The sequence below is a fragment of the Dromaius novaehollandiae genome, chromosome 14, assembly GCF_036370855.1.
Source record: "Dromaius novaehollandiae isolate bDroNov1 chromosome 14, bDroNov1.hap1, whole genome shotgun sequence".
NCBI classification, from domain to species: Eukaryota; Metazoa; Chordata; class Aves; order Casuariiformes; family Dromaiidae; genus Dromaius; species Dromaius novaehollandiae.
In genome coordinates this window covers 15,737,501-15,762,592 of record NC_088111.1, presented here as the reverse complement: position 1 = coordinate 15,762,592, position 25,092 = coordinate 15,737,501, and the positions used below count along the sequence as shown (strand labels likewise).

The 25,092-nt window shown below is 37.6% G+C and overlaps 1 protein-coding gene across 28 annotated transcripts in view; it reads left to right on the top strand.

Annotated features, from left to right (window-relative positions):
* RBFOX1 (RNA binding fox-1 homolog 1) overlaps window positions 1–25,092 on the top strand; it is a 1,256,643-nt gene that overhangs the window by 1,132,450 nt on the left and 99,101 nt on the right. For all 28 annotated transcript variants that reach the window (XM_064520441.1, XM_064520435.1, XM_064520437.1 and 25 more), the window contains 2 exons: window positions 19,955–20,098; window positions 22,966–23,019. In XM_064520441.1, coding sequence (XP_064376511.1) covers window positions 19,955–20,098; window positions 22,966–23,019 — 198 coding nt within the window. The remainder of the gene's footprint in view (window positions 1–19,954; window positions 20,099–22,965; window positions 23,020–25,092) is intronic.

Genomic DNA, 25,092 nt, shown 5'->3' with positions numbered 1-25,092 from the left:
TCAGAGAGATCACAATACCCTTTTGGCGAAATGGAGTACACTTTGAGGGGAAGCCTTATTAAATAATTGCCTGTTTAGAGGGTTTCTTGCATCTTTTGAAGTAACTGATGTCAAATATTGGATCTGGATAACGATTTCCACGATTACATTTGTCACACCTGGTATTTATAAGAGTCTTTTAAAAAAACAGCGTGCGTAGAGAATGTAGGATTCACCCAGATAATCACTTATTTCTAAAATTTTTCATTGAGTTGGTTGTTTTGTATAAGTAATAGTTAAACTAATTTTCTCTCTCCCTTGTTTGGACTAAAGTTCTGTTTGAAAAGTAACTCCAGATCTTATCATTATTGTCTTACATGCTTATCAAAGCAGTCATTGTGATAGCAAGTATTTTGTTCAAGTAATAAAATAGTTTTTCAGAGGTGATGTGGCTTAGAGAGTACATGTATTCTTTTTCTTATGCATCCGCAGAGTTGTGAACCCAATTTCAGTCAGTTAAATTTGAGCAGCGTACTAAAGACTGTGAGGCTGGACAGGTACAAATGAGGAATAATCAAAGGACACTGGATTCATATCATTGAATTGGAAAGCATAAAATTGACCTGTGGAAAGTTTATTGTTGATGACAGTATGCAAAATAAAATAATCTAGGTTGAACATTGCAGCGCTGTCCCTTTAAAATAAAAGCTTGTTGATTAAAGTAAGCAACTATGACTTGAAAAAGAAGAATCAGTCTATTGTGTAAGCAGATAGCACATTTATGTATAGAGCTTTCAGAACATAACAGCACTGTTTCTGTCAAGCAGGAAATTTTCCCTCACCCAGCTGACACTTTTTTCCCTCACTTTTTAGATATTCTTTCATTGCATGCTGTTTTCTTCTTGTAGTCAAGCATCAGCCATTTTGAAGTGATCCTTATCAGGGCCCTAAGAGCACTAATGGGCCTTAGTGGCCCTGAGCAGCCTCACGTGGGGCCTCCCATGGGCCAGAAGCCTTGGTTAAAGCCGGTGGCCATCTCCAGGCCTGCCCTGCTCACCTTGATGAGGCTGTGCCCAGGATGGCGTGGTGTCCCCCATGGCTCCCATCCCCCAAGCCCTTGGGGGGCAGCTGGCCCTCACGGTCCTGTCCTGTCACAGGAGAATATCAACTTTCTGAATTGGTCTTTTGCTAGAAAAAGGTTTTTTCTTATGTTTAAACACAATGTCCTGTATTTCAGCTATTGCCTGTTGCCTTTTGTCCTTTCACTGGACATCACTGAAAAAAGCCCGGCTTCATCATCTTTGCTGTCTCCCATCAGGTATTTATACACATTGGTAAGATCCACCCGTGCCCCAGGCAGGCTAAACAATCCCAGCTCTCTCAGCCTCTCCTCATGAGGCAGATGCTCCAATCCCTTAGTCATCTTTGTGGCCCATTGCTGTGGTATGTCCATGTCTTGTACTGGGGAGCCCAGCACTGGACACCACACTCCAGGTGTGGCCTCATCAGTGCTGAGTAGAGGGGGATGATCACCTCCCTCGACCTGCTGGCAATGCTCTGCCTAATGCGGCCCAGGATGCTGCTGGCTGCCTTTGCCGCAACGTCACATTGCTGGGTCATATTCAACTTGTCCTCCAGGACCCCGTGTCCTTTTCTGCAAAGCTGCTTGCTAGCTGGTCAGCCCCCAGCTTGTCCTGGTGCATGGGGTTATTCCTCCCCAGATGCAGGACTCTGCGTTTCCCTGTTTTGAACTTCATGAAATTCCTATTAGCCCATTTCTCCAGCCTGTCAAGGTCCCTCTAAATGGCAGCGCTGCGATCTGATTCACCCACTCCCCGCCAGTTTTGTATCATCTGCGAACAGCATTACTAGACTGTGAGCCATTTCTGAGAATTGAAGAGAAGGTGAAGCTCTTCTGTAATAATGACTAAGGGTGCACAGCTATAAAATCCTCTACTGCTTCCTAAAGTGAACTATACAGAAACTGGGAATCCTGCTCAGAGCACATCACATAGACAGCTAGCTCTTTCACACTGGTAAATCATCAGTTTATTCTGCAACATTAGGCACTGAAATGAGGCAGTTAGGAAACTGGCTATCTAGGGTCCCTGTATAGTCTATAGGAGCAGCGCCTGTAGGCTGATTCAAACTTCTGACAAGTGAAATGTCTCTGAATATTTCTGTTTCTTTCTATTGACTACACGGAGAACCTAGAGTAACTTTGCTTTTAACATATGAACATCAATTTAAGGGACTGGACCTAGGCCAAGGTCTGAAAATGTAGAGCATCATGTCTTGTACTTTGTACCACAGTTACCTAACACCTCCGCTATGCAAATTTCAGCAAGTTTTTAAAGAACTGGGGACTAATATAGACAAAAAAAAAAAAAAAAAAAAAAAAGAGAGAGATCTTTTCAGCTAGAAATGAGTAAAGAACTGAAAATAAATTGTGTCTTTGATAGGAATTTGTGTTGCACTTTAAAACAAATCTGTTTAGAATTCTTACAGCCATAGATGGTGCTTAGTTGTACAAAGTTAGTTATTAGAAGACTGTTGGGATCTTTATTTTAAAAGAACATTGAAAAGAAGGCGGCTTACAGCTTCATGAATTTGGAAATAATAGTATGTCCTTTCATTGTGCAGGGAAGCAGTCATCTGTCCCTGTCCTTGACAGTAAGGATGCAGATGTGCTGTGAAAGATTCATGGTTCAAATGTAAACAGACTGAAAAGAAATTGTGATGCTGTTTATGAAGGGGATCTTGAATTGCCATGTTCAAGGGGCAAAAGAAGACCAGTGTAATACCGGGGGCATATTCTGTAAGTCGTATATTAGAGCACACGGTCAGTGTGATCTGAGAACCTCAATCTGTGTTTTGTTGCTCCACTTCCATCACAGCATATTCCTTCCCTTTCCCCCCACCTTCCCCCCCCCCCCCCCAAAGGCAGTTGTGGGTGTCTAATTGCTGCTTCTTGTGTCTGTGATAGAGCATGTAATGCTATGGCTGCGCTCTCTGGGGAGCTTGGTCAGAGTAGTAGAAGGCAGCCTCCTATGTAGCCTTTACCAGTCAAACAACTCCAGAAATGATCAAAGAAAGAGAGGAAGCAGCACTCCAGGTTGGAGTGGTGTCGGGAATGCTAGATAGTCCATGCTGCTTAGGTTTAAGGCAGAAGATCCTGGCATGTACCTGGCCAGTTGTGCAACATTTTCTAGTTCATGGGTAAAGCACAGAGAAGTTATCTAAGTTGCTTCTCAGTTCTTACTTTAGCACAACAGCAGTTGTTGGTAGCCTGCAACCAGATTACCTGAGGGATCTTCCATCCTCTTCTGATTTACCACTGTAATTACAATTAGCAGTTTTTCTTCAGCAGGATGCCTGTTGTATAACTGTGGGAGGAGGAATAACTTCCAGACTCAACGTTCCCTCCATGTTTCCTCTCTCACACACTTTTTTAATCTTCAAAATAATACAAGTTGGATAATCTTTTAAATACTGTGTAAAAATATCCATGTAAGGGGATTTGGGGAAAAAAGCTTCTTTGGGGTTGTGACTGAGCTATTGTTGAGATAGCTGTTGTGATGTTGCTGTTCTGTTAAATCCGTGATGTGTTTGGCTACTAAAAGACATGCGTAAGAATATCTTAAAATTTATCTAAATACATAAAGTATTCATCTCATGTGGTTGTTTTTAGGTAATTTTACTCTCTCTCTCTCTCTCTTTTTTTTTTTTTTTTTTTTTTTTTTTTTTTGCGTTCATACACAGAGTTATTGTTTTTTGCCAAAGAGTAGAGCCTGACAGTTCTTTTCATTCATGGCAAGAAACTGAATAATGTTTGCATCTCTGAAACTTGAGATTAGTGACTGAAATAGCAAAACTGTTTGAGACTATTTTGTCTCATGGCTTCTCTATATAGATGTTAGATGAAAATAGGTATATCTTGATTGTAGAATTTCTGTTTCTGGTTGCTGTGCTTGAGGGTTGAGTAAAGAAAGAGGTCTGTTGGAAAGCTGTTGTGAGATATAGGGCAAGGTAGGAAAGAGCTATAACTTGTCAGTGCCGAATCTCCTGGTTCTGGGGTTGCTATTAGAGAATGCCGCTTTGGCCTCTTTCCTGGATACTTGTCTCCTCCAGGGAAGGAAAACATTGTTTCAAGGATATCTTGAGTTCTGTGTTCCACTTGTTGAATCAGTGTGTCCTCAAACTTGAGTATCCATAATCACAGTCATTGCCCCTATCCTGCAGTAAGAGCTGTGTCGGTGACGCTCTGTACCAGCAGAATTCATCATAAGATCATAAGATCAAGCAGACTTCATCATAAGACCGGAGTTTATAGCTAGATTTGAACTGGTGATTTAGCCCCTCTTAGAATTCTTTGAATCAGTTAATCCTTGATAGATTTATCTTTTTAAGTGGGAGAAGGGAATGAAGAACATATATTTGCTAAATCTCTAAATTGTGTTCCACATTAATGAAGGAAGTGTGTTGGATTAGCCTGAAGAGAAGGATAAATGCTTCTGATTTATCTAAGAAATAACGTTCCATTATGTGGGCTTCCCTTATTTTGGTTAAGATAATAGAAAACTTTAGGCATGTTCCACTGACAGTGGTATTCCAGTTGAGTATTGTGTGGAAAGGATAGAAAGCATCAGACAGTCACAGCCTTAGGCATACTTTTCCGTTCAAAGTGTTGTAGCTCTTTTGAAGTGCTGCTTGCATTTTGTTGCGCCGTGCTAAGATATGAGAGAACCAAACAAAACCAATAAGAGAAATAAACGCAGCTATTTTTTCATGGTATGTCAGTAAAGTCTAGAACTTATACCTAACCTTGAAAAACTACTATCCTGCCTAGGAACAGAACTGCTCTTTCTTAAGTCAGTGTGATATCTCTGCGTAGAAAGATCTATGTGATTTGGAAAGTGTTTTTTTGTGAGGTGGGGAACCCTCAAATTCTGCTGTGTTTCAGAGGGTTCAAGCATTGACTCCTTGGGCTAATACATGCAAGTGTGCAAATGGAAAATCACAGCAGGAATTTGGGAAAAGGTGATGGGGTCCAGCAATGAAAACCTTTTATCATGTTGTCACCTTTTCTTTCTTTTCATGAGCTTGCACTGTAGCAATCAGCTATTCTCTCTCAGCGTGAAACTCTGCTGCCACAAGTTCACTCAGCAGTTGGTTGTGTCAACACCACTCCTACAGAAAGGGACTTCACATGCGTGACAAAAGTATCAGTCACGGGGGGAATTCCAGAAACTATACTGCATTGATTTCAGCTGAGGGTAAACATCGCTTTTTAAACAACTCGGCCAATCCTACAAATGTTCTAATTAAAGACACTTCATATCCTCTTGAAGAAAATAGTGTCTTTTGAAGCAGTGTGTTGTAGTTTTTCAGTAACGAATTTTCATTTGGACAAATACTGTAATATGTCACAATATTACTAGATAAGGAATATAATTTTATACAAGGTAAAGTCACAGGCTTTGAAAGATGTTTTTTTTCCAGATAGAGTCTATTGCTAAAAGAAAGATTTAATAAGCTTTATTGAAGCTTTGCAGCCTTTTATAACATTGACTTATGAGGGATAATACTTTAAAGAATTTTAAAGGTAATTTTTAACATTAAAAAAAGAATCTCATTCTGTTTTATAGCACCGATGTTTGTGCATGAATGAATGACAACAGATAAAAAGTACAGTTGTCTTCCTGTGTATTGAGCTGTATCATTTTGTGAAAATTTTCTTCATGTATTAAAGTAATAACTGAGGTGGAGATGAAAATTTCTTTAGGGAGAATGAGTGGATTTCCAGAAACCAAGTTATTGCCATGAGCTTCTTATCAGTCGGAAAGTTTTGATCTCAAGGACGAGGCTTTCCAACTTTAGGAAAAGGGTCAGATAGACATTAACACAGGACGACTGTTTAAGTTGTGTCCTGATTTATTTCCAGTATGTGCTTTCAAAATGTGACTTACAGGAAAGTGCCTTAGAACTATCACAGCTATTAGGCATATTTATCTGAGCTATGCATAGGGTTTCTATATTTGTTCACCTATTTTAGCCCTGTTCAGTTCAACTCAGTTGCTTACTGGTACACGTTTTTAGGAGGAGGTGTGTATTTTTGGATACACAGAACATGTCACATCCATTCCCCATTAGTACTTCCCAAGGAACATTTTCTACTCTTGTTTTGTGTAATTTACTTGTAAAACTCCGTACTCCCAGAAGTCCTGGTTGGTGATCTGGGTACGTGGCAGTTTTCCACAAAAGGAGCAGTCCCGTCCTCTACTTTTCTCTTTCCCAACCTCACCTACATGTTTCTGCCCCTTTCTTGGATTGTGAATTGGATCAGCTCACTAACTCTGTAAAGTGTTAGTTTTCAGTTGGATCAACTGCTCTGACCCAACACTTCATCTACACAAGTGCTGTAGTAAACATGGGGAGGTAGAAGAAACCCAAGTCCCGAGGTGGCAAATAAGGCAGGACTTTGTGGCAAGTGTGTGGCTGAAGCTCAAACTCATCATGAAACCACATCCCTCGCATTCTGTTTCTTCTTAGGCATACAAGAGGAGAATCCCCACCATTAAAGAAATCACTGATAGGAATTTAGGAGGTAAATGTGTCTAGTAATTTGAGGACAAAAATAGTGTGAGCAAGTAATTTTTTAGCAGTGAGGTTTTCTGATAGCTTTTTGTAATGTAATACTTGGACTGATTTATCAAATGCTCAAGCTTGTGCAGTAAGAAGCTACACGACCCATTCAAATGGCAAAAACCTTAAAACAACTCCACTCAAAATTTCTATGCTTACTTTCATAGTATGGATTTGTATGTTCCCATTTGTTGCCTGTCTAGATTTTAGAACAGTCTTTGAAGTGTTGAAATAAAGTTATTTTTAAATGCTTCATCATTCCTGTTATTAAAGTTCTCTGGAAGAGCTACAGGCATTACATCAGAAGCAGTTGTGTTCTGACTAATAGATGAAAGAGGCATGATAAAAATAATTTAATGTTTCTCCATGTCTGTATATCACTCTTTAAGATATTTTTATTTGGATTAAACTAATACTTTTGTACTTTAACCAGTCAAATGTTCCTTAGTGTGTCCACTTAAATCTTTTTCCCTTGTTTGAAGGATAAAAACAAGGATTTTTTTTTAAATCGTCTTGTAACAATATCCCAATAATCTAGTTTTTGTAGATATAGCATGAATTTTTAAAAATGTGCATAGAATATATATACTTCCTTCTTGACTGATGGTGCTAGGAGGCAGGTGATTAGAGAATGATTTTGTTAATTGTTACTATATTCATAGGCAGGATCAGTAGATGGTCAGAAATACTTATTGAACCAATGCAAACGATAAATAATGCATTCAGCAACCTACTGTAATTCCTTCTTTTATTCTAAGTTATTGATACGCTGATCAACTGAGTGTATTTGACTGAGCTTGGCAACTGCTTAGTGATTCAAAGCTTTATTGAAAGCTTTTATGAACATTCTTTTAAAAATCTACTGTTTATATTGGCAAATTTTGCCTCAGTTCTGAGACAACACATTCAGTAGCTAAAACATTTATAGATTCTGGTATTCCACTGCAGACAACATGATTCATATGCTGTTCTCTAATATCCTGCTGACTATTTTAGAAGAAAAATGATGAGCCAGCGATGTGGATGTAAAACACTATAAAAGGAATATATATTCCGTATTGTTAAAGAAGATAGATTGGGGAAATAATTAATCTAGCCAAGTAATTAATAACTTTTTGGTTGCCCTGCAGTACCAGAAGCTTAAAAAAACTATCTTACTGTTCCTATCTGTCCTCAGAATTAGTGATTTCTTATTTAGGCTGCTAGCCTTCTGTGTATAAGCTATCACAATAATAACGGTACTTTCTCGTAGCCTCTGGTATCAACATCCAGAACACATCCACCTAGAAATGAAAGAAACAATCAATACTGCTGTTGAGTCCTCAGCCTGGAGCAATACCCAATAGTCTGATGCCCCAAAGCATATTCAGGAGTAGGCACCACAGAAACTGCCAAAGCGAAGCACAAAATTATTCAAGTTCTTTTTCATCTGTTTGTAAATCAGATTAAGGGAGTCTACCAGACCATGTTTGTGTGTTGCGGTAGTTCTGAAACAAATGGCCCAGGTAGGGTCAAGGACCATATATTGCCTTCCTGGTAATAAGCTGTATTCATCTGACTGATCAAGGACCTCTACCATGAAATATTCCAGAGAGCAGGTCTCTTCTCACTTAAAAAAAATGGATGGTTATACTAGACATAGTACAAGACTTGGGAACCTGGAATAATATAGAGACTGTTCTGGCATCTGTGGGAAAAGGAGGACAGACTTCCTTGTCATAATCTGATACACACTTTATTTAAATAAGACAAAAATACTTTCATTACTTTGTTAGAATTTTACAGTAGCTCATAAGGAAGACCGCCCACTGCTTTTCTTTTCTCTTGCCTCTGTTTGAGTGCCATTCTGCATGAAGCAATTGCTTCTGCATGAAGCACTATTTCATGAGCAAATCTGTTCTTCCTTCTATTTGTCCTTATAAAATAATAGGGCTTGCTGTGCTGTCCAGCTTCAATCATTAGGATATCCTGGGGTCACCAAAGTGCCATTCAGCTTGTGAGCTAAGAATATGTGGCTCACATTTTGTCTCAACTTTGAAACATGTCTTTTATTAAATAAGAATAGTAGGGACAAGTGAACATTCAACATATCTTTGCCAGTAGTGAAATGGAATTGAGAACTGCTCTTGGACACTAATAAACTGGCAAGTAGCCAGTGTGATGGTGCAGGGCTCTAGAACAGGGACAAGGAGGCCTTCTAGAGCAGAGATGTGGCTTGTTTCTGTTCAGAGCTGTCATAAGAGATGGTGACAAAGTAATTGCTTTGATCTGTGTTTTCATTTGGTGCTTTGGATAGTAAAATGTTTTTGTGAAGGAAATGAAGGCAGGAGCCTTATACCTTTTATACTATGGGAAACTGAGAGACAATGAAATTACATTTGTCAAGTGAGTATAATTTAGCAGTGAAATTCTGACCCAGCCGAAATAAAAAGGAATGTAACCACTGAGAATAAGAGAGTCAGGGTTCCCCCTGGTTTAGCAGCCTGGCGGGTCTTAAGTCTCAGTTTCTCTTAAACCAGGTATTCCTAGAGTAAGAAATATTCATGATTGGAATACATTGGAATTTTAGCAACATGCAGTCATGATTGTACTATTACATTTCTTTGTACATAATAGCAAGTTCCATATTGATGTGCACTTTTCAGTAGGTCATCACAAAGAACAATGCATGTTGTCTTCAAAATTAGATTCTTAAGGGGTAGATTGATGTGGCATGAGAGTTGCATACATTGCAGTATGAGATATTAAAAACAAAATCATTTTTATTTTTAAAACTCACTTGAGAAAATAATCTCACCTCGTAATATCTTTAAAACAATGAGACTTCATATAAATCTTTATTCATGAGAGAAGGAAAACAGAGATGCAGGTGACAAGAAAAGTCACTGATACCTCTCCCAGTAATGTTCATCACCCTTGTAAAAACACAGTGATAAAATGCTACACGTGTGCGCCTTTGTGTAAAAATTTATGTACAAAAACATCTGTGTACGTAGATAATTCCTTTCCCCCTCTGTTATGATGCTTCTTGGAAGCACATTCTAGGGCTGAGATGCTTCAGAATATGAATGTATCAAAAGCAGTATGACTAGTTAATCAGTCTATCTGTTTAAGAAAACAGAAAAGGTACGAACCTGTCTACATGTGTCAGTGCACTGTTGGGTAGTATATTTTGGAAAGAGCATTTTTAAAAAGTACTAAATGCACTTTTAAATTATTTCCTTTGCTCACTTTCTAATGGAAAATAACTTTTCAGAATCTGGCCCCATTATAAGTGTAGAATGTGCAGTATTATCTAAGAAAAGTATGAAGTTGATTTAATATGGATGATTTTTTCAGTTCTCTGTACACATTCAGTATGGCTACATTTTTGCTCAGGACACACAAATTTTTTTTTTTTCTCTTGAACTTTTCTCGATTGCTTTTTTTTATCAGGTTTACAAATCAAATCAAACAGGTATATTGCAGAGCTCTCTGATATTATTTTTTGCGCTTATAGCACAATGTATTGAATTATGTTTGCTCATGTACTGCTGCTGCTATTCTCTCCAGATTGAGAGAGAATGACTGTGGGGGCTGTAAATTCACTTGGCTTCCACACCACTGGTTAAATCAAGAGCCCTATTCAAGCTAGAGAAGAGACGGAGCAAGTGTTCATTACACAAATCAATTTGGTCAAAAGTACAGCACAGTGGGTACTCAACCATTGCTCACATAATATTGTCAACTTAATCAAATAATGCCTAGAAGACATTCACGAGCTCTTTCTCGCTGAGAAATAACTTGATTGGTATAGCAGGAAAAAAACGGGTGGCTTTTCAAATGAGCATTTTTTTTATTTAAACCTCTTAAGAGCTTTATCCATATATTGTATATATGCACACATCAAAACCAGCATGTTACTAAGTTTGCCGTTGAGTAAATTATTTTAAAATAATTTATTGCTTTTCTCCCCCCCGTAAATAGGTGATCTCAACTAGAATATACATGAGTTTAGGCTGTTCTTCCTCTAATCTTGTTGCGTTTAAAGTATGTAACTGATTTATATTTGCCCACAGATTACTGACGAATGATCAAGACTTGGTAAAGCTTTTTCAAGTTACCCTAATCCAGCACATTCTCTGTTTGACCAGGAAGAGGTTTAGTTCAATTTTAGATATCCCTACTGCTTGTGTCAAATTTACTCTTAAAAAGCTTACATTGATGCCAGCGTTCATTCCCTAGTGGCATGCAAACAGCTATGGTGTGACAGCATTGCATTACCTTTAAGACAGAGTTGGAGGGTAAGGGTGTCGATTTTGTCTACACCACCATAGTTTGACAGAAAATGAAAGAAATTAGGTAGCTAGTTATACTTCAGTGAAAAGGAACAGAGAGAAAACACAACACTGACAGGTCCAGTTTAAGAAAGATTATAGGACAGACTGTGTCTTCTGTAACGGATGGAAAGGGATATGGAAAGTAGGTATTCATTGGGAAGGAGAATGAATTGTTTTTTCTGCTCGAGTAATGTACACATGGCCTTTTCTGAATTTAGGTTCTCTGAATGTCCTGTTTTAGTTCATATGGTGTCTTTGCCACAAATACTAGGGATGGGAGATGACACCATTGTGCCGTGTCAGGAGCAACCTGGGACATTGTTTATATCAGAGCTGATGAGGTTTTAAGCATGTGCTTTTCCCCCTGGAAAATAGTGTTCTGAGTGAAATATTTAGCAATTTTGGATCAGTAACAAACAGGTTTTTGCCTTTAAAAAAAGGGAATAAAATTTTCTCCAAAGAAGAAATTTTTGAATTTATTTTATCCAAAATCAACATCTTGTTGTTCAGTTTTGTTCACAGAGATGCATATATATTGGATGAGATTGGGGAAGGGTCAAGAGACAAGAGTACTATCAGAGAAAACCATCAAAGAATAATAATAGCATGCACCAGGTCTTAAGATAGAGAGGAATGCTTATTCTCTGGAATGATAAAATAAAATTGACATATGAAAGTGTATTTCTTGGTAGAAATGTAGGCATGCCTCACACGATTTTCTCTGAATGATTTTCTCTGAATGTTGTCCACACCTAAATTAAATTTCACCAAGATTAAACTTGTTTAGCTCAGATATATCGATTGAGTTAGAAATTATTATGGAAAATTGAGCATCTCAATTCTGTATAAAATGCTTGTGAATGCAATCAACAGTTCTTAAAAGATTCAAGTTTCAGCAACTTATTTTAACATTTCTGACATAAAATAGTGCTGGAAACTTGCAATTGTGTGCAATTGTGTATTAATAAATATCTATAGTAAATGTTTTTTTTACATAAATAAGATTTTGTAGCCATCTCTGTCATTTTATAGTCAATGGGATGCCGAAGTGTTCATTCTGTAGTTGCCTCCAGACAGTACTCATCAATAATCTGCTAAAATATGGAACTGTTTGTTAAGATTTTTAAATTAGAAATGCATTCCCAGTGGAACCAGAGTAAAGCCGTGTAGCAAATGAGTGGAAATGACCTTTCAGTGAAGATGACAAATGACATCTTAAACCTCAGAACTAAAAACTAACCTGATACAGCACTGACTGACATGCATAGGAAAAATCCAATCTGTAGTAATTTTCAAGGGTGGCTGAGAACCTGCAGTTACCATTGATTTCTTTTGGCACTGAGGGTCTGTATTATCTGTGTTTTCAGCCCCCAGTACATTAGTCACTGACTCCTTGGTTTACCTGTTTAAAAAAATGTCTTTTTAAATGATTTGAACTGTCACACATTGGATTTTTTTAATCTTTGACAGTTATGAATCATGGTACAGGGCTCAAGAGACTTGGTGACGATTAGGAACTTTACAGCCTCATTTACATTTGATGATACCTGAGGCTTTGAAAATGGAAGCAGACTGTTTTGTGGTATTTAGTGATGCTGTATAATATGCACAGTGCCAACTCTGTCCGTTGTGACCAACGTGTCCACATTATACCGCTGTGACCAATTATGTCATAAGAGAAGGGCATAAGGTACCATTAAAAAGTTCAAAATCATGTCTCAGTCTTGAAAATTCATACTTGCAAAAAACATAGGTCACAGAAAATAAGGTTGTTTATCTTGATTAGGAAGAGCAGAAGGGAATTGTTTCCTTGCAACTTAAGGGATCCCTTATCCAAGGTCCCAGTTGCGATAGGATGGAGACCCTTAAAAGCCTCTGAATAAGTGCGAAAGGAAAAAAGAGGCTTTTTGCTGTGAAAATTATTGTAGGCATCCCATCCAGCTGGTAAGATTCAGCGAATAAGGCTTTTAGTGGGCAGCTGGAGATAATGCCCATAGCGCTCAACTCAAGCAGTCAGACTGTCTGCTGAGATCGCTCATGGAATATGCTGCTGACAAGTTTTATGCTTGAGTGGACAAAAAGCAACCACAGGGAGAGGTTCCTCTAGTTACAGATCGAATCAGGCTGGAGACACTGGTGGATAATGCCAGGATGGAAAGAGTCTTTGTGACTAAGTGTGAAACGAGGTGTTGGGAGGAAGGCTAACAACATCATCCTCTATGGCATGGTTCCTCACTGTAGGAATCAGCTTTGGGCCTGGTAAGTATTACTGTACTTTCCTGAATGTTAGAAAAAGTTGTCAGTCTCAAAGAGGGGAAAAAAACAGGTTAGAGAATATTCAGGTAAACTACAATATTTAGTTTGACTGTGTCTAATACACTCCATTCCAAGGTATTTAAAGATTTAGCTGATGAAATGTGTGAGCCATTAATGTCTCTCTGTTAACTCATGGAGAAGGAGCAACGGTATTGGAGAACTGGAATGGAGTAGAGAGGATGCCTGTTTTTAAAGAGGAGGGAGAGAGAAATGCTGTTTATGTGGGCTAAAGAGACGTGCTGTCATCTCAGTTCAATCCTGGGAAAACAGTGGAACAAGTATATGCGTGCTGCATTTTTAAACACCTGTAAGTACAAGAAGAGTAAGAATTACAGTGGATAATGGAGTAACAGTAACGATGGAGTTGTCCAACAACATTGTCTTTTACTTCTACAGTGGCCTTGTGGACAACAGAAAAAGCCTTAGATGTTATATTTCACTTTTCATAAAGCTTTGGTTCTTTTACCCTGGATGTACCTACAAGCAAGCTGAGAAATACAGTAAACATGCAACTACCATAGGTTGGGTGCAAAGCTAGAAACTGTATTTAAGAAGTAGCTCACTATCAAAATGGGCAGATTTATTACAAGGAGTTCTGCAGGTGTTTGTGGTTGCTCTGGTGTTATTGAGTGCTTTTATTAATGACCTGAAGGATGGAATAGAGAGTATACTTACTAGATTTGCAACAACACCAAGCTGGGAAGGACTGTGAGTACTTTACAGGACAGGATTGGAATTTGAAGTGATCTGGATAAAGTTGAGGTATGGCCTGAAAAAACAGGGTGCTATTCAAAAACATCACATGCAAGGCGCTTAGGCAGGAATAACAAACTGCACAAATACAGCATGGAAAATCACTGGTTAGGGAGCAGTTCCATAAAAAAGGTCTGGGGTTAGAATGGGTTACAAGTTGCACATGAATTAACAATGCTGTTGTGAGGAGAAAAAAAAAAAAAGGAAAAACCAACAACAAAAAACAAAGCAAAGACCACCTGCGATGTGTAACACGAATATCTCCTGAAACTATCTGATGCAGTCCTTGTGCTTCAACGGCAGTGGTAAGGCCTAAGCTGAAGTACAGTGCGCAGTATTGGACCCCCCATGAAAGAAGGAGCTGGGGCAGGTTGGGACTATGCAGAGGGGAAACTGCAGGTGAGCAGAAACCGTCCCGGAAGGCAGCACCGGGGAGGAGGGCATGAAAGCACTGTGCTAGCTAGCATAAGGGAAAGAGGACTGAGAGGACAGCTCTAATTATTTCTCCATATGTATGCTGCATAGGAGAAGAAGTAATGGCTTAAATTCCCAGAAGAGGGAGGAAAGAGCGAGGTGGCAGGACAGCCTTGCTGGGCAGGCAGTGGTGGAGAGCCCGTCCCGGGCTGCCCCTGCTGCGGGGGCACGTGCTGACCGTGACTCAAAAACAGGTGACACCAGCGAATCTTGGAACCCCTTTCCGGCCCTATGGTTTTGAGGAAAAAAGATCAGATAAAGAAATCATAATGAATTGTCTTCAAACGCTCTCACTCTAGAAATGAGGCCTGGCATTTTCAGAGGCTGTAATCCCACCGACAGCAGCTGAACCTCTCCTGTTGCTGGTGGAAGAAGGCAGTGCTGGTATTTAGTTCCTTAATTTTGATGCGGTAGTTTTGCCTGAATGACTGGTTTATTTTGTCCTAAAATATGCAGTGACACAGATAGTGATATATTTAGGATGAAATTCGAGTAATTCTGACCAGATTTTTTATTATTTACTATTCCCAAAAGTTTTGGATACGTGAAAATCCTAGTGTTATCGTCTTATTTAGTATTTTGGCTGAAACAACATAAATGGTATGCATATAGAAGATAACCACAGTTTTACAAGAGCAAAATCTTTCCAGTAAGAAATGCCAGCGGGCTCTTTCTGAGCATGTTTTGCACCTCCTTCTGGGCAGGCTTTCCCGTCGTCACTCGTGTGGCCTGGTGGTGTAACGCATGCAAGAAGGCTGTGACTGACAGCAGCAAAATCTGTGACTGTTTGGTGACGGGGTGGATTTATATCTCACCGGCAAGAGCTTGCATGTGTTTTTACCCTATCTGACTGACAAGAGATGTTTTTGACACATCTATCTTTCCGGGAAGATATTTCTATGAAGCAACTCTTGTTGCTGAACAGCCTAAAATAGTTTATTGGCCATGCGGATATGTGATAAATGCAGAATCTTTTAAATCAGTTTTCCTAGGTAAACTTGGTGGTTATGCTTGAGGTTTGGAAACTTTTTCTTTAAGCTGACTCTAGGATTACTTTTTTTTAAATGATTTTTCTCTGTTGAGGGTTTTAGGTCTACAAACAGGATGGTTTCAATGTGGTTGTTCAGAAGGGACGATAGCAGATAGTTAATTCCAATTGTAAAATATTTAGAAGAGTTGGTTTATGAAATGAGATCTTTTCACACCCAGTTAAATTCATGAGTTTTTGATATGTGAAGGTAACTGATCCAGCTTAGTAGAATTGATGGTCATATGGAAAAATGCAGATAGTTGCTGTTTAATGGTAAGACTTAGGGGGGTTGTTTATTTATTTGTTTTGCATAAAGCATGCTAATTTGCTTGATTCTCATAGGAAAGGGTACTGACCACAACCCTAATGGGTCAGGACCTGTGCTGACTGCATACAGGACTGCAGGGATCTAGTGAGGGTAACGTCCTGACAGTTACCTGCCATGCAACAGCCTGCTACATACTAGCTCCGACTGAATTTTAAATATCAGACATAGGTTTTTAATGCACTTTCTTTGTGTTGTTACAATACTTTATTGGCAACGGTGGTCAGCAAGGAAAATATTCTTTTGAAATGTATTATTTATGTACAAGGTAAATTGCATTCTAGTTCTTCAAGTGCACAGAACTTTGAAACCTTCCTTTCTGGGATTTTGCAAAATCCAGCGTGTGTCCTCTATCCTCTGTGCATCTTGGTGTTACTTTTAAATTTTCAAAGCAGCTTTGCATTGGCAGTTATCCTCTTCCTTTTTCCTATGCCGATGTGTAGGTTTTGGATGGTAAGACAGTTTGTAAAGACACTGTTGTAATGCCAAGCCTTTTAATACATGTTAAATCTTTTAGCTCTGTTAATTCTTCCACAGACTTTCTCAAGGAAGTTTGCAGGTATGAACTTTTGATGCTGGCGAGTTTCTGCAGTTTCCAGTTTTCAGTCCTTACTGCCTAAACTCCATAAAGTTCTTGGCTGAAATTCCAAATTTCAGGTTTCTATGAAAAAACTATTAAAAATCAAGAACACTCAGAAAATAACACTGCTAGGATTTACCCATCTCCCCCATAATTTCTCTATTTTAGCATCATCTTCAGAAACCTCACTGGGTTTATTGACAGTATATCTGTTAAACTTTTCTGTACAAAAGCTGTTCCTAATGTTTTAGTATGTTAATATTGCACAGTTCAACCCTTCCACTCCTCCTTTCTTATCGTTTATATTAATACAATGAACAAAAAATACTTTTTCCCAGTTTGCATTTATACAGTATGCTGATTATATAATTTCTTCCTGGGCCACCCTTTGTTCCTGAAGCTGAAGAGCACCTTCATAGTTTTTAAATTCTGTTCCGATTAATCTCATTGAACTTAAATTCTTCTCAAGTGTTGTATTTCAAGAATTTCCAGTCCCTTATACCCCACCTGCCTGACCACCAAATTTCCTTCTTACTTCTGTCCTTCTAAGGCCTGAAAATGGAAAATAATCTCTGTGGTGTTTTTGGATGGAACAGTTTTCTAAAATCTAAATTTTACATTTATGAGTTGGATATAGATGTCATAGCAAGAGGTTAGCATGGAACATGTTTCTGTCTTGTAGCAGTTATATACCATATTTAATACTTAAATCACTAGACATTTGTAAGCATTAACTGTTCAGTTCATGTAGCATTGCCTATGTGTCAGGGAGTAGCAGATGAAGAGATGTGGGGATACTGATTCATAGTTTTAGGTTTAACCTTAAGCTGTTCCCAGTTCTTTATCGGATCACTTCAAAATTCTTCTTTAGTTCATACGGTCGTTTGCGTTCGTGTATGAGACGTGTCATGCGAAATGTAGGCACCACTGGTGTACTGATGCTTCTGTAGAAATGATAAGGACTTAGGCTGCTGGCTTCAGTGGGGATGCAAGTCTGTCTGTTTTCTTCAGTAAATTCTTGCTGCTCTTGACCGACTTCAACAATTGGCAGAGCTGCACTGTAAGTCGGATTACTTCAGAAGATCCAGAAACAAATAAAGCCTCCAAATTGTTTGTCTGTGTATTAACTGGGATCACTTCAGTGATCCAGTTTGTGTGCCTCACTCAGTTGTATTAACTGAGTGGAGCGGAAAGAAACTGCAGTGTAGTGATGGGACATCTTGGTGAGGACAAATAACTTGCACAGCACCTCATCCTGAGATGGAGACCTTTACACAATGCTCTTTTGGTAAACCCTTAAATCAATACTGCTGCTAAAAGAGCTATCCTGCCACTCACTGATCACTCATTCCTGTTCCTATCCTATCCTACCCTTACCCTTTCTTGCCTCCTCTGCAGGGTTCCTAGCTAAGGTGGTTTGCACCTCACTTGTTTTTTCTAATTTTTCTTGGTTTGAGAATTGATACTTTGAAGAGACTAATGGCACCAGTGAGATTGGGCTCCTGATTCAGACATCTAAAATAGATACCAATATTTACACTTGCAAGTGCCCCAAAAGCATAAAGCACACATTGCAGAGAGTTGCCAGTTGATAAGAGTGCCAAAAATGTCTTTTTTTAGACTAAACAAAGCAATTTTAATAGACATGTTTTAAAAGACGTTTCCCTTACAAAGCATTGTTCAAACCTTTATCGAAAGAGTAGTGCTGAAATTGTCCACTTGTGTGGAGGTGCAAGTTACCTGCGTCTGCTAAGACCCTGTTGCTATTCTGTCTTGTAATAAAACAAACACATATTTGCAAATGAAATCATAACACAGAAATTTGTCTGTATTTTTTTGCCTGGGAGCAAGGGCAACAACTAACACGTGGATTATACTTTCAGGGTTGAAGAGCTAGTTTAAATCCATATGTCTAAAAGAGCTGTTTGGTGATCAAAAGATCCTTTAAAACCGCCCAAAACTCTGTGTATTGAAACCCTGTACAACACATTTTGTATCTTTCTTGGTGGTTATTTTTTGTAAAGACATCTTGGCCCAGGAGGCATACAGGAAATAAAGGAAATTTTATCTGTACTTCATATTTGAGAAAGTTTGAGTTTACTGGCAACGATCATGTTGAACTTAACTTGCTAGCATTAAGTGTGTATGTAGTTATCTCTAGTGTAAATGATGTATTCTGTCTGAGTTCTTTTACTTCCTTCTTAACAGGATTATTGGTACTAAAATTGTGTGGTAAGGTTTATTTTAATTAACCATTTTTATTTTGTTTATTATTTTCTTGAGAAATAAATTTGATACTAGCAGGAAGTGCGAGATTTCTTGATTTTAACAAAACAAAAAAGACTAACTGAGCTAACATTAGAACACCAGGGAAAAATTAATATTTGTAAGATTAATGTGGTCAGAAAGAAAGAGGAAGGACAGAGAAAACAGACTAACAGCTGCAAGATGATCCTCGTAGTTTCATTCACCTATTTTCTTTCTTCTTTTTCTTTCCAAATCCCTTTTACCAGTGCAAAAGAAAGTAATAATTATGATGGTTTTACATACCTATGCAAAATCTTTTTGTAGTGAATGTGTGTGTTGTACATACAGTGATTATTTAGGTGCTATATGATATCGTTAAAGAAAATGGCTAAAGAATTCCTGTAAAATATTAATAGAGGTCTGATTATTAGTTTTACATTTCAGATTAATGACAATTTTTTTTCGTAATCGCTGTAGGAATTTGTAATTTCGTGTGGTAAATTGTAATGCACTGCAATGTGCTTCAATCAGAAGATGACGTTTTAAAACTGGGCATGCGTATCCCTCTAAGTACCATGATATGTTCTTATTTTGGTGAGAAAAAAAATCTGTAGAATTGTTTCTGCATTTCACTGTTATATTGGGCCGCCTTCACCACTGATTATACTTTTGTTCCCTTTCACAACTCAAGGCCTTTTCCGTAATGGTGACCATTTATCTAGAGAAAATAACCCTCTAGTGCCCATTAACACTGCTTATGAAATAGCAACTAGGATGTGATGTGTTACCCACCTCCTGTGTAAAGTCCCAGCGGCCTCTGAATGGAAGTACTAATCTTACATGAAAATGTATAGATTGCTACTGCAAGTAGGCTCTTATCTGGACAAGGAGATTCAGTTTCGTTCACTGGCAAAGCCTGATGAGATTAAAGAGGTTCCAACAGTCTTACAATGTAGGGAGACTCTTTATTCACTATTTAAAAACTGCTAACAAAATCTACACTGAAAATAATCTTCTTTGGATGCTCCAGGTTTATTCCAAATGCGTACTAAAAAAAATTCGGAAATAATCATGCTGTTGAGAGAGATACAGAAATGGATTTGAAAAATGAACCCGCTTTATCTATTTCACTTTCTTATAATCTTTGGTAACTTTGTTTAAGTGTTTTTTAACTCCTTTTCAGTTTTTTTTTTTTTTTTTTGAGAAATTAATCCCATGACTTTACTTAAATTAAAAAATGCAGAAATATATAGTGTGCTTTACTTTATTTTGTTTTACCCCTTTAGCAGACAGATGATGCAGCACAGACCGATGGCCAGCAACAGACACAATCCTCTGAAAACACAGAAAACAAATCACAGCCAAAACGGCTGCACGTCTCAAATATACCTTTCAGATTCCGGGATCCAGATCTTAGACAAATGTTTGGTGTAAGTACTTATTTTCGTTTTTTATATTTGCATTGCAGTTTTATGTTATAGGCAAAGTTGACAGCAGGATCTCCGAGTTAGGTTACTTAGGAATTTTCAGTGAAGATCCTCTTTTCAGTTATTTATAACCAAATACCGGATTTGCCCCTCATGTTTGAGAAAAGAAATTCTATTGTATGTGATGTAGGTGTGTATATTCCATGTATCATGTTGTTTTGTATTTTATTTAAAAAAGCTACCTACACAGGTTTACAATATTCAATGTGCATATGTTCCTGATGTATACATCTAGAGTTATATGCCTATCTTTATTCATTTTGGAGAGCATGATGCAAAAGCAGGCAATGCTTGACCTCATGACCAGGGAGCCCATCTCACAGAAGTGAGACAAGGGCTGCATTTAAGCACTTGAAAATCCAGGAGTAGGAATCCTTACCTATTTCCATTGGTGTTAGCAGGGCTGTAGGCTTCTAAAGTTTTTGCCAGTATATTTCTCTAAGTATCTCAATTTTTGCTTTTGCTCAGGCCATTAGCTGCCTCCATGTGCGTTGGCTGTGTTTCATAAGCCTCATACGTGCCATCGGTTCTAGATTCATAACTACGGAGAGATTAGGCCTGGTTTCTTCTCCTCCCTCCAAGAACAATTGGATTTATTTTGAAGAGTCTCTCAATAAAATCTAGAAATATTTCTTGATCAGCTGTTAGAATTTGGCCTTTTATTTTCCACGTTAGTATTCTAATTATTCATCGTCCTCTTGCTTACTTTTTTCTGACTTGGTAAAACTTCAGTTCTCCTCTGGAAAGTGTGACAGCGTTACACAATGCACTATGAAATATTCCATGCCACTATCCTGCTCTTGATCTCTCATGTGTGGTTAAGATTTCTAAAGTCTTTTCAATGTCGTTGTATATGGGTTAAAACTGTGATATTCAGTATTTATTTGTATGAAATGAAGGAAATGGTCACTGGGAGAAGAATCCTGGTGTGGTGGTGGGAAACAAGGGTGATTGTGTTTTGCCCTATCTGACTTGCTGTAAGTAACCTCCCCTGAATGCCTGCTTGCCAGTAGCTTATGACTCATCAACAAAAGAGCAGAAGACATAATAATTAACCCTCGAGAGAAAAATATGCAAATTTATTTAAATTAAACAAACCACTTTAAAAAGACAGATTTTATTTGAAAGTACATTAAATGGAAGGGTTTTTTTTGTGGGGCTTGTAATACTTTGTAGATGAATAAAAGCTACATTTCTTTTCAGTATTCCTGTGTCTTAGGTCTCAAAAGACCTCATAACTGGAGCTAGACTTCTTCAGCTTTAGAATGACTTGGTAACAGTAAACTTCTAGCTTCTGAATTGATAGAAAAATAAAATATCTGCAGGTGTGAATTTAATTAAACTTAGGAAGTGAAATATGATAATGCTGCATCTTGACTTATGCATATGGCAGATGATTTCTTTACATGGACATGAGTACAGCAGAGGAGGATTGTGTAAACTTTCAGTCAGTGTCTGCCTATAAGCTAAAATAGCAGTTGAAACAGTAGTTAATTAGATGGTGAATGCAAGAACATAAAGTAAGTGAAGGGATAGCAAATGGTGGTTGATTTTCATAACCAAGCTGAAATGCTTTAAGTAAGCTAGAGAAAGAATGCTGTCCTTTTTGTCCTGTAATTGTTTACTGTACCTTAAAAGACTCAGGTAAAGGCTAATTTCTGCTTTTTCTCGTACTATTGATAGATTATTCTTCATTTGTCTGAATTTAATTTTGTCTTTTTAGTTTAATATATCGTGTCACTTCTTAGTGTTACACTGCTCTTTACGACATATTAATGACATATGAAATAATAGAATAGAACATACTGAATGATATATTAAAATGTCACATCACAAAATATGTCATCTCAAAAAGTGCTCTAACTAGATATTGCCCAAGTTAAACATTTATTCTCTTACTAAGACAAGTACAATAGAGCCTGTGGTCCATTTTTGAATGGGTGAGCTATGCCTACAGATTGTGAGTGCTATTGTAATGTGAATAGTAACAATAGCTAGTATTATTATAAAAGTGCGGTTTTGGGAGGGGAAAAGTTCCCCAACGCACAAGTAACCATTCAAGTTTCCAATGTTACACTTTACAAAGACAAGAATTGGTCAGGGAATAGTGGATATCCCTTTTCGTCTCTGCTTTGGTGGTAGAACCCATAAGCACTTCTGGAGGTAATCTGGTAGCCCTGAGAACCTCTTGAAAGGTGGCAAGAACTCCTTGCTCCCTTGAAGCCAGTGAGAAAACTCACGCTTGATTTGATCTTATTCCTGTAGAGCTGAAGTAACTTACCTTGTTTACCTGCCCTTGGAAGCAACTGCAAAAAGTCTTCAGAAACAAAGGTTCTTCAGTGGGAGGGTTGACCAGTGGGCAACAACGTTCATGCAGCAGTTAATCCTGTTTTGTTAGTGGTGTTTGTTACACTCCAAGTGAATTAACCCAGTAGCACATTAGATACGAAAAAATTGGTGATAAGAATTGGGCTGGATCACCAGAAGTGGTCTACTATGTGCAGAAACTAAAGAAAAAAAGAAAATTGGGACTTTGACTTTACTGTGATCACGGCTAATGACAATGTCTTTTTTGAAGGTATCACTGAATTTAAATTCAGAAATGAATATGTGGAATGACAGTGACAGGTCTAATGATGTATCCAATTTAATCATAATAGTGATTTGTTTACTCCTTCAGTTTGTCTTTTCGGGTGCTTGACTATGCTTGATTTTATGGTGCATCGTTTTCTAAAACAAGCATTTGTACTGTAGATGTCAGAAGTGTTGAAGTTATCTTATTTTCATGTAACTTTTCTATTTCTTTGCAGCAATTTGGTAAAATCTTAGATGTTGAAATTATTTTTAATGAGCGAGGCTCAAAGGTAAGCAGTTTAATTCACCAAAGGAATTTGATAATTTGTTTGAAATATTTCATATGAGAAAAAGGAAACAACTGCACTGCTGTAACAAATCCATCTGAGATTCCACTGTAATGGAAACACCTTTTGAGATTTCTGTCGGTTTCCTAAGCAGCATGAAAATCATTGGACTCATTTTATATCTTTTAAAGGGGGTAATTTGAACTACTTCAAACTGTCATCCGTTTTATGGGAACATTGCTTTCTGCTTTCTTTATTCTTCAATGATAATTACCTTATTTATTTTATAAGATGAGTCCATACTTACAGATATCTGTAGGCAGATCTGTATTAGCACAGGTATTTTTTTTTGTATTGAAATGAAAAATGATAATGACACCTAACAACTATCCTATTCAGTAATTAGCTGAGAAAATATGTGATCGTTCCAGATTATCTAAGTGCAGGTGTTTTCCTCTTTAGTTAAAGCTTCAGTACACCAACCCTTTGAATACAACCTATTTTAACATTTATTTGATTAAAAGAGTTCTTATTGCATTGCAAACATTTATTTTTTTCCTGTAAATTACTGTGCCTTAAATGCGTACTTTGATTTATTGGGTATTTAAGAAAAAAGCAAGCTAGAATGGCTATGCCTGCATTATCAGCATTAACTGGTGCAAAACAGAGGTCAGCTTCCCAGAAGGTTTCACCTATGACATCAGCTGCATTATAAGGGTCTGTGCATATGTCATATGCATAGGGTATCTTTTTCCTCTTCATCCCATGTCAGACACAGTATAATGTTTCTCCACTTATGCATCAGTCTTGTTGTAACTCTTACATTTGATTTATTGCTACTGATGGAATTCTTTTCCTGTTACACCGTAATCTGTCATCTTTTAAGCTAAATCAGATATGTCATAATTCTCTCTCAGATCAGATGCGTTTTAATTCTTCTGTTAAACTTTCTCTTAATGTGTTAACATTTAAATTATAAATTTAAAGCCGTCATCTTTTTCTCATGTAGAATGACTCAAACATCATGGTTTATTTCCAGAATTATTCTGACATTCATTAATTGATATCCTTCCTTGCTGGCCCACATCCAGTTGAAACATATACTGCTTTTTCAGTAAAACAGCCAATATGTATGGAATTTGGTGGCTCAGAAGGTGGCCTGTTCAAACTGCTGAAATCTGCTATTCTAGCTGAAATCTGCTGAAATCTGCTATACTAGCTGTAATCTATTATATTAAATTATGGCTGTTCAATGGGTTTTGTGAAGGAAGTTTTGTCCAGCTGTCTCCAATACCTAAGTACGCTACTGAAGATTCTTACAGCAGTTCTGCAGTGCATCTCTTAGCTCATGTACTTTGCTTCTCATCTTGCTTAGAGTTAGTTCAAGGCTATCTACATAGTATTTTGTTTTGCAAATGTACTCTGAACTCTCTCAGATACATAAAAAAATAAAACAGGGTTAGGAATAAGAGAGTTTTTTCTGATAATTTCATGCCCATTCTGTGGGACTTAATATGCACCAGATTATGGTTCCATTCTTAGCAGCACTTATCTATGTTTTTATAAAACAGTAATCCCACTGGAATTAAAAGGACTACTAAATGGTCTCAAATGAAGTGCAGGTAAAGAAGTTTGCAGGCCCAGAATCTAAATTTGTTTCTGGCTGCAGTTTGGCATAAAACCATTTTAGGTCTTAAGATTTTATGTTTCTCTTTATTCATTTCTTTAGATTTCAATAATTAATGCTTAAAACATTTAAACATTTAAAAATGTTTAGATGTTTAAAAATGTTTAAAAGATTCCTACAAAAAGAACAATAGTAAGCTCATTTCCATACTGTAATAGTTAAGAAAAATGGAATTGTGGAGTATAAAAATCATAACCCTGCAGCACCAACATAAAGTGTAAATAATTTTGGAAAGGAAGACTTCCCATTAAAAAAAAAGTTTCAGACAAAAATACAAGTTTCATACTACAAGTTCTGCTTGTTTAGAGGCCTAACGTACAGTTAGTGGTGAAGCTTTTATGTAAAGTAAATACAATATTCTAATAATAAAAATAATTAAGGTAACTTTG